The sequence below is a fragment of the Gadus macrocephalus genome, chromosome 4 (assembly GCF_031168955.1).
Source record: "Gadus macrocephalus chromosome 4, ASM3116895v1".
NCBI lineage: Eukaryota > Metazoa > Chordata > Actinopteri > Gadiformes > Gadidae > Gadus > Gadus macrocephalus.
In genome coordinates, this window is record NC_082385.1 from 5168061 (window position 1) to 5181433 (window position 13373).

Sequence of the window (13373 nt, forward strand, 5' to 3'; positions counted from 1 at the left end):
ACAATAACCTAATGGCGATGATCAAAATACTAATATCACACAATCAGTCCACAAACTAGAACAGGAATAATTTGTACATTCAAAAATATTGTGTAGCATTTTGCACTTAAAACACAAGTTTCCCTCAAGTTCAAATCCTATCGACTTCCACATAGAGTGATGGGGGAACTCAGTAGCCAATCACAGGCTGTGGGGCGGTGCCTGAGCTCTGTGATTGGTCGTGGGATTGGTTGTCTGGACTGTCATTGGTTTCTTTCTACTGCGTGTGCTCAGCTGCAGGCTTAAAAGGTCTAAGGCAGCCCCCCGGCCAGGCCCTGCAGGTCGGCCTCCTGGGGGCCCGCCTGCCAGGGGCCCGCATGGCTCTGGGCGACGGTGCCCTCCTGGATCTGGGCGACGGGGCCGGGGTCCTCCAGGGGGCCCGCCAGGCCGGGGCCCGCATGGGGGCCCTTCTGGCTCAGGGCCCCGGGGTCGGGTGAGCCGGGGTGCCTGTAGAGGTCCCCTCCTCTCCTTTCCAGGCCCGTGGGGCTGGGCAGGCTTCGTACCGACAGCCTGGATGACTTTCTGGAGAACTGGAAGGAGGTCTGGCGGCCCCGGGGCCCCGGGGGCAGCGCCGGGACCCCCCCGCCGCGGGGGTCCCGGTCTTTAGGGATGCTCCAACGAAACCTCTTAGGACCCAACTGGGTGAGAGAGGTGGAGCAGAGAGAGATACAGCTGGAGAGAGAGAGAGAGAGAGAGAGAGAGAGAGAGAGAGAGAGAGAGAGAGAGAGAGAGAGAGAGAGAGAGAGAGAGAGAGAGAGAGAGACCAATAGAGAGAGAGAGAGAGAGAGACCAAGAGAGAGAGAGAGAGTGAGAGAGACCAATAGAGAGAGAGAGAGAGACCAATAGAGAGAGAGAGAGAGCGAGCGAGAGAGAGAGAGAGAGAGATCAGTCAAAGTCTCTTCTAGTCTAAAGAATGAAAGAAGTCCACGAGCCAGAGGAGTAGTTAGGAGTGTGGAGGCTGAGGTACCTGCCGCTGTCCCCTTTCAGAGCCGTCTGTGCTGGGGAGGCCGAGTCTACCTGAGGCCCAGGCTTCCGGGAGACCGAGGGGGTGATGACAACCTTGGGGAGTTGGGGGGGTGCTTGGGAGTCCGGGGAGATGGGGCTGCTGAGCTCTCTCAGCGTGTCCAAGGTGTCTCCTTGAGAGGGGAGGGGTGTGTGGGGCGGAGCCCGGCCCTCCCCACCGGGGTGGACCCTGAGGTAAGGGGGGTTAAAATGGACCAATAAGGTACCTGGAGTGGTTTAAACTTTAAACTGACCAATAAGGTACCTGTAGTGGTTTAAACTAACCAATAGGGTACCTGTAGTTGGGCATGAAGGGGAAGAAGGTTCCGGTGGCGTCGCTGCTGTGGCGTTTGAACCCGGGTCGCGGGGGGACCAGCTCTGGAGGCTCCTGGACGCTGAGCAGTCGCCGGACGTGACCCAGGACCTGGAGATACACCGGGACCATGGGTTAGAGCACCCCCCTCTGTGGACCGCATGTCACTGTTCCTGTACTACAGGTGCACTACAGGTGTACGACAGGTGTACAAAAGGTGTACTACATGTGCACTAGAGGTTTACCACAGGTGTACTACAGGTGTGTTACAGGTGTACTATAGGTGTACCACAGGTGTACTAATTGTGTACTACAGGTGTATCAAAGGTACACCGCAGGTGTATCACAGGTGTATCACAGGTGTACTAGAGGTGCATTACAACTATGGTTGGCTGGTTAAGCTCAGGTGAGTCGGCAGGTAATAAATCAGCACAAGTAGAACTGGTGGATTTTTAGGCACCAGTGGCCAATGGGTCAAAATTTGAAGAAAATGGATGCATTACCGAATCTTGACGATGAGCAGAAACAGATTCCTGTTGCCGCGGGCGACCGTCTGTCAGATCCGCCTCATCAAACTGAAGGATATCAGACAGTCTGGAGGAGGGGAGAGGAGAGCTGGTTATGAGGAGCGTACCAATAGGGGGCCTGGAGGGGTTATGAGGACCGTACCACCAGGGGGCCTGGAGCGGTTATGAGGACCGTACCACTAGGGGGCCTGGAGGGGTTATGAGGACCGTACCACTAGGGGGCCTGGAGGGGTTATGAGGACCGTACCAATAGGGGGCCTGGAGGGGTTATGAGGACCGTACCACCAGGGGGCCTGGAGCGGTTATGAGGACCGTACCACTAGGGGGCCTGGAGGGGTTATGAGGACCGTACCACTAGGGGGCCTGGAGGGGTTATGAGGACCGTACCAATAGGGGGCCTGGAGGGGTTATGAGGAGCGTACCACTGTCTGTTTGTATGGGTGCATGCAGCATGTGTGTGGTTGTATGTTGAGGTGTTGTGTGTTGAGGTGTTGTGTGTTGTTGAGCTGGTGTGTGTTGTGGGTTGTTTGTGTTGTTTTGTTGTGTGCTGGGGGGGGGGGGGGGTGTCGTACCCCATGTCGGTGGTGGAGCCCAGGAAGGAGGGGATGCAGTAGTCGGCGGCGGCCAGCGTGTAGGGGGGCTGGGCGGCCGTGTCGTCCCAGTATATGTCCCGGGTCAGATGGGGCATGTTCATGTGCATCTCATCCACTGCCAGCAGGGACACCTGGAAACATCTGGATCAGACACCTGGAAACATCCGGATAAACCTGCTGTACAAGATCTGGTCAGACGCCTGGAAACATCATGATCAGACACCTAGAAACATCTGGATGAACCACCTGATAACATCTGGATCAGAGACCTGTTAACATCTGGATCAGACAGCTGATAACATCTGGATGAACCACCTGATAACATCTGGATCAGGCACCTGGTAACATCTGGATCAGACACTTTGAAAGATTTGGATCAGACATCTTGAAACATCTGGATCAGACACCTGGACACATCTGGATCAACCACTTGATAGCATCTGGATCAACCCCTTGATAACATCTCAATCAGCTACCTGATATTATCTGGACCGGACACCTGATAACATCTTAATCAGACACCCGATCACATCTGGATCCGACACTTGATAACATCCGGATGAGACACTTGATAGTATCTGGATCAGACACCTGATAACATCTGGATCAGACACCTGGCCGCTGTCTACCTGCAGGTTGCGGTCGATGATCCAGTTGGTCTCGAAGTCGTCATCATCCTCGCCGAACGGGTTGATGAGCTGCTCCGCTACCTAGCAACCGCAGAGACAGGTCACATGACCTTGATCTGAGTTTGTTTTTATGTGTGTGTGCGTACTTGTATTTGTGTCTATGTGCGTGTGTGTGTGTGTGTGTGTGTGTGTGTGTCTGTGGGTGTGTGTGTTAGGTGTGTATTTGTTTGTTTGCGTGTGCTTGTGTGCGTTGTGGCAACCCCCTTCGTCGGCGGCGGGGATTCGGGAATTAATGAACGAAGCAGGGTTGCGGTGCAACGGGTTTTATTGGAAAACCAGTCACAAAAGGGAAATCATATAAACTAAGGTTCTTCCGTAATCGGGAATAAGGGCGCGGGACCTCCTGGTCCAGCCCTTCCTCTGGGTCGGCGGGGAAACAGCACCCGACGCCTCCGGCTTACTCCTGGTGGGGAAAACGTCTCGTTAAAACACGTCTCTTCCTGGTCCGCCCTCCCTCGCGTCTCCCCCGTCCCCAGCCCTTAAAGCTCCTCTCTCCTGGTCCCCCAGGTGCCCCCAATGTTCTTGATTCCCTGGGCCCGGTTGATGTTCCCTCTAGCACAGCTGGGTGGAGGGGGAGGTATCTTCCTTCCACCACCCGTCCACGGGGCGGGTGCTGCAGCGGCTGGCCCCTGGCCCGTGGCATGGGGTTGCCACACACCCCCATCCTCAGCAGCAAGCCGGGGGTTCCTCCTGTTAGCCCTAGGCAGGCGTCCCTTCGGGACAGTGCGTCTGCGTTACCGTGGGCCCTTCCGGGTCGATGGACCACCTGGAAGCGGTAGTCTTGTAGGGCCAGGAACCAGCGCGTCACCCTGGCGTTGGTGTCCTTGGCCGTTGCCATCCACTTTAGGGGGGCGTGGTCGGTGACCAGGCTAAAGTTCCGACCGAGGAGGTAGTAACGGAGCTTTTCTAGGGTCCACTTGATTGCCAGCGCCTCCTTTTCCACCGTTGAGTATGCCCTTTCGCTGGCCAGGAGCTTCCGGCTGATGAAGGTCACCGGATGCTCCTCTCCTGACCGGACTTGAGATAGAACGGCTCCCAGCCCCACCTCAGACGCATCCGTGTGTACCACGAAGGGGAGGCTGAAGTCCGGGGTGATGAGCACGGGCTCGGTGCAGAGAGCCTGCCGTAGGTGGGAGAAGGCTTCCTCAACCTCCTCCGTCCACTTCACTCGGTCGGGTAGAGTCCTCCGGGTTAGCTCGTTGAGGGGGCTGGCCAGTGTTGCGAACGCGGGGATGAACCTCTGATAGTACCCGACTAGTCCCAGGAAGGACTTCACCTGTTTCTTGGTGGTCGGCCTGGGCCAGGTCCGGATGGCTTGCACTTTTCCGTCCTGGGGTCTCACACAGCCCCTCCCGACTTGATAGCCCAGGTAGGAGGCCTCCTCCAGGCCCAGGCGACACTTCTTGGGGTTGGCCGTGAGGCCGGCGGTTCGAAGCGCCCCAAGGACGGCTCGGAGGTGGTGGAGATGGATGGTCCAGGTGCTGCTGTGTATTACGATGTCATCTATATACGCGGCGGCGTATTCTCTGTGGGCCCGTAGGATCCGGTCCATCATCCTTTGAAAGGTTGCGGGTGCCCCATGCACCCCGAACGGGAGGACGGTGTATTGGTATAGCCCGTCTGGTGTGGCGAACGCCGTCTTCTCCCGGGACCGCTTGGTGAGGGGGACCTGCCAGTATCCCTTCGTGAGGTCTAGGGTGGATATGAACCGGGCCGGGCCCAGTTGCTCTATCAACTCGTCTACCCGTGGCATAGGGTAGGCGTCGAAGGCAGACGCTTCGTTCAGTTTGCGAAAGTCATTGCAGAACCGGTAGGTCCCGTCTGGTTTGGGTACCAGAACCACCGGGCTGGACCACGCGCTATGGGACTCCTCTATGACCCCCATCTGCAGCATGCGGGCGACCTCTGTTCTGATGACGGCGCGCCGTGCTTCCGGGATGCGGTAGGGCCGGAGGCGGACTCTGACTCCCGGTTCTGTCCGGATGTCGTGGCTGACGGTTGTGGTCCTGCCGGGTCGCTCGGAGAAGACATCCAGATGTTGGAGCACCATGTCCCGCATGTCCTGTGTCTGGCTCGGGCTCAGCAGCTCCCCCACTGGGACCTCTGGAGGGGGCAGTCGAGCGGCCAGCGTCAGGAGAGTTGGATCCCGCGGAGTGGTCAGTGGTTGCCACCGCTTCAGCAGGTTGATGTGGTACAGCTGGGTGGTCTTGCGTCTCCCCGGTTGCCGCACCCGGTAATTTACCTCGCCCACCCGGTCGATGATCTCATAGGGTCCCTGCCACTTGGCCAGGAACTTGCACTCAGAGGTCGGGATGAGGACGAGGACCTGGTCGCCCGGGTCGAAGGTGCGCAGCTGGGCCCCCCGGTTGTACACCCGAGCTTGGGCTTGCTGGGCTCGTCCAAGGTGCTCCCGGACCACGGGCCACACCTGCGCCATCCTGTCCCGCACCTGCTCCACGTGCTCGATGATGGTGCGGTGGGGGGAGGGTTGGCTCTCCCAGGCGTCCCGGGCGATGTCGAGGAGCCCTCTCGGTCGTCTCCCATAGAGTAGCTCGAACGGGGAGAAGCCGGTGGAGGCCTGGGGTACCTCCCTGATGGCGAACAGGACGTGAGGGAGTAGCTGGTCCCAGTTCTTTCCATCGACCTCCATCACCTTTTTCAGCATGCGTTTTAAGGTCTGATTAAACCTCTCTACCAGTCCGTCGGTCTGGGGGTGGTAGACGGAGGTCCGGAGGTGGCGGATCTGTAACAGACTGAGGAGGTCCTTTAACACCCGGGACATAAAGCAGGAGCCTTGATCTGTCAAGATCTCCCTAACTATTCCCACCCTGCTAAATAACGTCATTAGCTCTCTTGCCACTGCCTTGGCTGTGGCGGCGCGGAGAGGTATGGCCTCTGGGTAGCGGGTCGCGTAGTCTACCATGACCAGTATGTAGCGGTGACCTCGGCTAGTTCTGGGGAGGGGGCCTACGATGTCTAATGCCAGTCTGTCGAAGGGGACCTCGATCAGGGGCATGGGTATGAGGGGATTCCGTACGGACGGTCTAGGGGCGGTACGTTGGCACTCGGGGCAGGCTCGGCAGTAGTCCTCTATGTCTTTCTTTACCCCTGGCCAATAAAATCTAGCTAAAACCCGGTCCCTGGTCTTATCCATCCCCAGATGAGCCCCTAGGAGGTGTGAGTGGGCCATGTACAACACCTTGCTAACATAGGACCGTGGAACGATCAGCTGTTCCACCTCCTCTCCCCCCCTCTGAATTACCCTATACAGTAACCCTCCCCGTGTGCTGTAATGTGGATACTGCCGGCAACTCACCGAGTCCCGTGATAGTCCCTCGTGGGTTTGCACGTGTCCCCAGGCTTGTCTTAAGGAGTCATCCTCCAGCTGGGCGGTGGCGAACCGTCCGCCCCTGTCCGCTCGCCCCTCAACGGCCAGGGGGAGGTCGGAGAAGTCAATGAGGGGTGGGCTCTCACTCTCCTCTGGTGGGGGTATCGGCTCGGAGGCGGTCATCGTGCCCGGTGTCCCCGGGGGAAGGGTTTCCGTGGACGAGGCGTGAGGCCGGCGTCCTACCTCTCTCGCGGGTCTCTGCGGAGGCTCGTCGGAGTCAGTCGGGGATTGTGGGGGTTGGCCTGCCATATAGACGGGTCGGCTTCGTCGCTGGCGCGGTCTCGTCCTTGGATGTCGGGGTCTTGGTGGGCGAAGCTCCGCCCCCAACAGTCGTCCAAAGATGGGACAGTCGCGTCCGATTAACAGGGGCATGGGTAGGTTGGGCACTACCCCGGCCTGGACCGTGAAGGTCCCCTTCGGGGTTTGTACGGTGATGTGGTTGGTGGGGTATGTTTCCGTCTGTCCGTGGATGCAGCCCACCTCCACGTCCTGCCCGGGCGTTCCACAGGCTAAGTCGGGCCGGATCAAGGTGACCACGCTCCCTGAGTCCAGGAGGGCATGGGTGTCGCGCCGTCCCACCCGTACCGGCAGGCTCGGCGAGACGGTCCTCTCGTGTGACCAGCAGGTGGTGCGGAGGCAGGCTCCTCCCCTCTGGTCGGACGGACTGGCCGTGGGCATTGACACGTCCCCTGCGCCGGGACAGTGGCGGGCCAGGTGGCCCTTCTGGCCGCAGGTGTAGCACCTCCACTCCTCTCTCGGAGTCGGGGGGGCGGGGCCTCTGCGGGCCACGATGTTTTGAGCCGGGTAGGCGGGGTCTCGGACGACCGGTGTCTGGGAGCGCGGGGTCTCTGTCATCCGTCCGCGTCGCTCGGTCCGCAGCTCCCCCCCTCCGGGAGGCGGGGCTGTTCCTCCGCAAAGCCGCTGGGTTACTTGATGGTTCTCGAGGAGTTCCACGAGATCGTTCACCGTTCGGGGCTGGTTCCCGGAGGCCCAGCGTTTGGCGCCGGGGGGAAGAGATCGGATGCAGCGGTCTATGACGAGCCGATCCAGCAGAGGGGGGCCGTCGCCTTCTACGAGCCACCGCTCGGCCAGCCGGACGAGTTGGGAAATCTGGCTTCTCACCGAGCCGAGCGGTTCGTAGCTCCAGTCGTGGTAGCGCTGCGCCTGGGCGGGGAGGCTGTGTCCATAATGGGCGAGGATGGCCTGCTTGAGCGTCGGGTAATGCCCCGCCTGTTGGGGGTTGAGATCCCGGTAGGCGCGCTGAGCTTCCCCGGTCAGGAAGGGCGCTAGGATGTGGCCCCACTCGTCCGCTGGCCATTGTTCACGGTCCGCGGTCCGCTCGAACACCTCAAGGTACGCCTCTACGTCGTCGTCCGGTCCCATCTTTGTCAGCCTCTTCGTGGGGGCGGCGGATGCAGGACCCCGAGCGAGCTGCTCGGCCATTCGGACCATGCATCTCCGTAGGACGTCTATCTCCTCGTCCCTCGTGGCGGGTTGGTCGGCGTGCTCCATCGTGGTCTGGGTGGTGTTTTAAGTCCAGAGATCGCGTTGCCCGCATTCTCCACCACTGTGGCAACCCCCTTCGTCGGCGGCGGGGATTCGGGAATTAATGAACGAAGCAGGGTTGCGGTGCAACGGGTTTTATTGGAAAACCAGTCACAAAAGGGAAATCATATAAACTAAGGTTCTTCCGTAATCGGGAATAAGGGCGCGGGACCTCCTGGTCCAGCCCTTCCTCTGGGTCGGCGGGGAAACAGCACCCGACGCCTCCGGCTTACTCCTGGTGGGGAAAACGTCTCGTTAAAACACGTCTCTTCCTGGTCCGCCCTCCCTCGCGTCTCCCCCGTCCCCAGCCCTTAAAGCTCCTCTCTCCTGGTCCCCCAGGTGCCCCCAATGTTCTTGATTCCCTGGGCCCGGTTGATGTTCCCTCTAGCACAGCTGGGTGGAGGGGGAGGTATCTTCCTTCCACCACCCGTCCACGGGGCGGGTGCTGCAGCGGCTGGCCCCTGGCCCGTGGCATGGGGTTGCCACAGCGTGTGTATGTGTTTGATTATTTGTATGTGTGTGTGTGTGTGTTTTAGGTGTGTATTTGTGTTTACGTGTGTGCTTGTGTGCGTGTGTGTGTGTGTGTCGGGGGGACCTTTAGCCATCCAGAGTAGAAGAAGAACTGCAGCAGGGTGAAGATGGGGACGTAGAGGTCGAGGTCGTTACCCGGGTAACCCTGGGAGGGGTCAAGGAACTGCCGGCCAATCAGACACGCGATGAAGAAGGTATAGACCGCCAGAGTCACCACCTACACACACAAACAAACACACACGCACACGCACAAATACGGACAGACACACACACGTACAAATAAGCACACACACACACACATACACACACATACAAATGCGCACACAAACACAAATATTCTGTGAGTGAGAATAATGAGGGTAATTAAGGAAGTCTTAAACCCGGGTTAAAATAGATCCGGTGTGAGTGTGTATCTGTATTTGTGTGTGTGTGTATCTTTGTGTGTGTTTGTGCACAAAGGATTATGGCAACCAGACATAACAGACGTCGTAACCATCGCAACATTATACAATTATAGAGAGAGAGAGAGAGAGAGAGGAGAGAGAGAGAGAGAGAGAGAGAGAGAGAGAGTGAGAGAGAGAGAGAGAGAGAGAGAGAGAGAGACGAGAGAGAGAGAGAGAGAGAGAGAGAGAGAGAGAGAGAGAGAGAGAGAGAGAGACACGCACACACAGAGACAGAGAGAAAGAAAGTACCTGTGTATAAACCAGGGGGATTTCCAACCCAGTCGTACCCAACAGCGTGGAACACCAAGTTCTGAACTTATTCATTTCCTACAGAGACAGACATGCAGGCAGACGGGCAGATAATCAAGATCGACGTGTGGGGACCTTCTGTTCACCCAGCAGTCAGAACCTTACTTAACCTCAAGCTCCATTGAGGTCAGAGGATCCTCAACCTCAACATGTAGAACTGAACCTTGTTTGGTTGCCGAACACTGACTGCAAGTCTCTTTGGACCGGACTGAATGGTTCAAACATCGGCACTAAAAGCTTTTCCATGAGGACTAGAGTCTCCATGAGGACTAGAGTCTCATGAGGACTAGAGCATAGAGTCTCCATGAGGACTAGAGTCTCCATGAGGAGTAGAGTCTCATGAGGACTAGAGTCTCATGAGGACTGGAGTCTAGAGTCTCCATGAGGACTAGAATCTCCATGAGGACTAGAGTCTCATGAGGGCTAGAGTCTTGAGTCTCATGAGGACTAGAATCTCCATGTGGACAAGAGTCTCGATGAGGACTCTGCAGTGAGGACCAGTTGTGAGCCGGACCTTGAGGATGGCCTGCAGGTCACGCTGTCCTGGATGCGGCCCTCCTTGCGGGCCTTTGCGGCCAGGTTGGTGAACCAGACCACGGGGACCCAGTACTTCAGGTGAGGAGAGTTGATGTTCTCAAACAGCTTCCGCTCCTCAGGGAGTCATGAAGCCTGAGGAGGAGGGGGGGGAGGGAGATGAGTCCACACCTGGTCCACACTTGGACCAGGTGTGTACTAGGTGTGCACCAGTTGTGTACCAGGTGTTTGTGTGACTAGGTGTGGGTGTGGACCAATACCAGGTGTACACCAGGTGTGCACCAGGTGTACACCAGGTGTGGACCAGGTGTACACCAGGTGTGGACCAAGTGTGGACCTGGTGTGCACCAGGTGTGGACCAGGTGTGTAACAAATGTGGACTAGGTGTGGGGGCCAGGTGTGGACCAGGTGTGCGCCAGGTGAGGACCAGGTGTGGACCAGGTGTGGACCAGGTGTTCACCAGGTGTTCACCAGGTGTGGACCAGGTGTGGACCAGGTGTTCACCAGGTGTGGACCCAGGTGTGGCTCCAGGAGACCCACCTGCCTCCACCACGTGCTCGATGGTGGGGAAGCGCTTGCAGACGGTGGTGCTCACGGAGCGGAAGATGAGGATGGAGGTGAGGTTGACGTAGCGCATCATGGTCCGACGGAGCAGCCGGCCGTACTCATCCTGGCCCTGGACACAGCTGGAGGCAGAGAGACAGGTGGCAGACAGACAGACAGACAGACAGGCAGACAGACAGACAGACAGACAGACAGACAGACAGACAGACAGACAGACAGACAGCTGGAGACAGAGAGACAGGTGGCAGACAGACAGACAGACAGACAGACAGACAGACAGACAGACAGACAGACAGAAGACAGACAGACAGACAGACAGACAGACAGACAGACAGACAGACAGACAGACAGACAGACAGACAGACAGACAGACAGACAGCTGGAGACAGAGAGACAGGTGGCAAACAGACAGACAGACAGACAGACAGACAGCTGGACACAGAGAGATGGGTGGCAAACAGACAGACAGACAGACAGACAGACAGACAGACAGACAGACAGACAGACAGACAGCTGGAGACAGAGGGACAGGTGGCAGACAGACAGGTGGAGACAGGCTGACTGACAGACAGACAGACAGACAGACAGACAGACAGACAGACAGACAGACAGACAGACAGGACAGACAGACAGACAGACAGACAGACAGACAGACAGACAGACAGGTACCTGGTGATAAGGAACATGAGTCTATCAGGCCAGGGCAGATTGATAAACTGGTTCCACCAGCGATTCACCACCAGAGTCACATAGAAACCTGCAGGAAGGGGGTAGACAGTCCAGATCATGTGAACATTAGGGTTTGACCCAAGAACTTTTCAGCTGGAAGTCGAACAACAACACTATCCCCCCCAAGCACACCCACCCATACACAGAAACACACAAACTTCTACTAATGAGGCTGTGATATCGGCTTCTAATGCACAGCTAATGAGATCCCTCCATCCCTTCCTCTCTCTGACTCCCTTTCTCTCTCATTTCCTGTTCATTTGCAGCAGGAAGTTGTAATGACTTCATCCTCTGGTCCCAGAAGGTTTACAACACACCCCGATGTTCTTTCTGCCCTCTCCCCCCTCTCCTCCTCCTCTCCATCCTCTCCCCCCTCTCCCTTTCTCCCTGTAATGAGTGAGGCAGACAGAGAGACAGACGGACAGACAGACACTCAGTCAGAAGGGCAGACACTCAGACATACCCAGGATGAAAGTGACTGGTATCTGCTCAGCGTATCTGTCACAGTAAAGGCTGAGCTTCTCAAAGAACCTCTTCTGGTCGACAGACAAGACAAACCTGGAGGTACACACAGATATCACTCGAACTGATATAGTACTACCAGGAGACAATACAAACTACCACAGTACCAAGACTACCACAGTGCTAACATATAACATAATATATTACAAGCCCAGTAAGCAGGACACTAGCACAGGGTGGCTATTCACCTTTAGCCTGCTAACAGAGAGGCCAGGGTACGTGTATAATGCTAACATAGATGGTTGGATATCAGCGGCATTCTACCAGACAGGCTCGGGCATCTTGAGCATGCTATCAGAAAGGCTGGACTACCTGAAGAATTCTAACAGAGATGCTAGGCTACCTTTAGCATGCTAACAGAGGGATTAGGTTACCTGAAGCATGCTAACAGGGAGGCTAAGCTACATGTAGCATGCTAAAAGGGAGGCTAGGCTAACAGGGAGAGCAGGGTATATTTTGCATGCTAACAGAGATGCTCGAGTACCTATAGCAGCCTAATAGATATGCTAGGCTACCTGTAACATGCTAACAAGAAGGCTAGGCTAACATATGGCTTGGCTCTACTAGTAGGGAGGCTAACATTGAGGATGGGCTAAAAGGGAGGCTAGGCTAATAGGGAGGCTAAGCTACCTGTAGACCAGGCTGAGGACGATGTAGAGCAGGGCGAAGATGAAGAACTCTCGGTAGAGCAGCTTGTAGATGCTGCCCCTCCACCGCAGCAGCAGGCGATGGAAACCAAAGAACGTAGCATTAGCAACCCTACTGGAGTAGGTCACAGTCATAGTCTCTCCACAGAGAGAGAGACTGACTGAGAGAGAGACAGGAAGGAGGACAGACGGAGAGAGATGGAGATAGACAGAAAGAAAGAGGAGGAGAGATAAATGTAGACACACAGAGAGACAGAGAGACAGACACAAACACAGACAGAGAGACAAACAAACAGACAGTCAGACGGACAGACAGAGAGACCGACAGACAACCAGTCAGACAGACAGGCAAACAGAAAGATAGACACAGATAGATAGATAGATAGATAGATAGATAGATAGATAGATAGATAGATAGATAGATAGATGGATAGATGGATAGATGGATAGATGGATAGATGGATGGATAGATAGATAGATAGATCGTTAGATAGTCCAAAAAGTCTGATTTGTTCTCAATGCAACCAGTGGCTGGCTCTATGTCTCTCTCTCTCTCCCTCTCTCTGTCCCCCCCTCTCTGTCTCTCTCTCTCTCTCTCTCTCTCTCTCTCTCTCTCTCTCTCTCTCTCTCTCTCTCTCTCTCTCTCTCTCACCCTTTCTCTCTCATTTTTAACTCACTCTCCCTGATGCTCACCGATTACCAAGTAATCTGAATGGTACACACACGCGTTTGTGTGTGTGAGTGTGTCTGAGTGTGTGAGTGTGTGTGAGTGCATGTTTGCGTGTGTGTGTGTGTGTGTGTGACATTAATATAATATGAGGTAAACATGTATGAACAGAATCACAGGTATCAAACTAGCCATCTCTCTCTCTCTCTCTCTCTCTCTCTCTCTCTCTCTCTCTCTCTCTCTCTCTCTCTCTCTCTTTCTCTCTCTCTCAATTCAATGCAAAAAGCTTTATTGGCATGACTATTGTGGTAAACCAAACAGTGTTTCCAAA

General features: G+C 56.0%; 1 protein-coding gene across 1 annotated transcript; it reads right to left on the minus strand.

Annotated features, from left to right (window-relative positions):
- Positions 1–46: 46 nt before the first annotated feature.
- Positions 47–12961, minus strand: LOC132455663 (bestrophin-3-like). Its single transcript, XM_060049568.1, is given in 15 exon segments — positions 47–711; positions 1007–1231; positions 1338–1465; positions 1858–1948; positions 2454–2605; positions 3104–3184; positions 8692–8844; positions 9320–9397; positions 9894–9913; positions 9916–10036; positions 10038–10048; positions 10454–10599; positions 11147–11234; positions 11670–11764; positions 12359–12961. Coding segments are annotated over 15 exon segments (1962 nt in total). The 5' UTR covers positions 12511–12961; the 3' UTR covers positions 47–290.
- Positions 12962–13373: the final 412 nt, after the last annotated feature.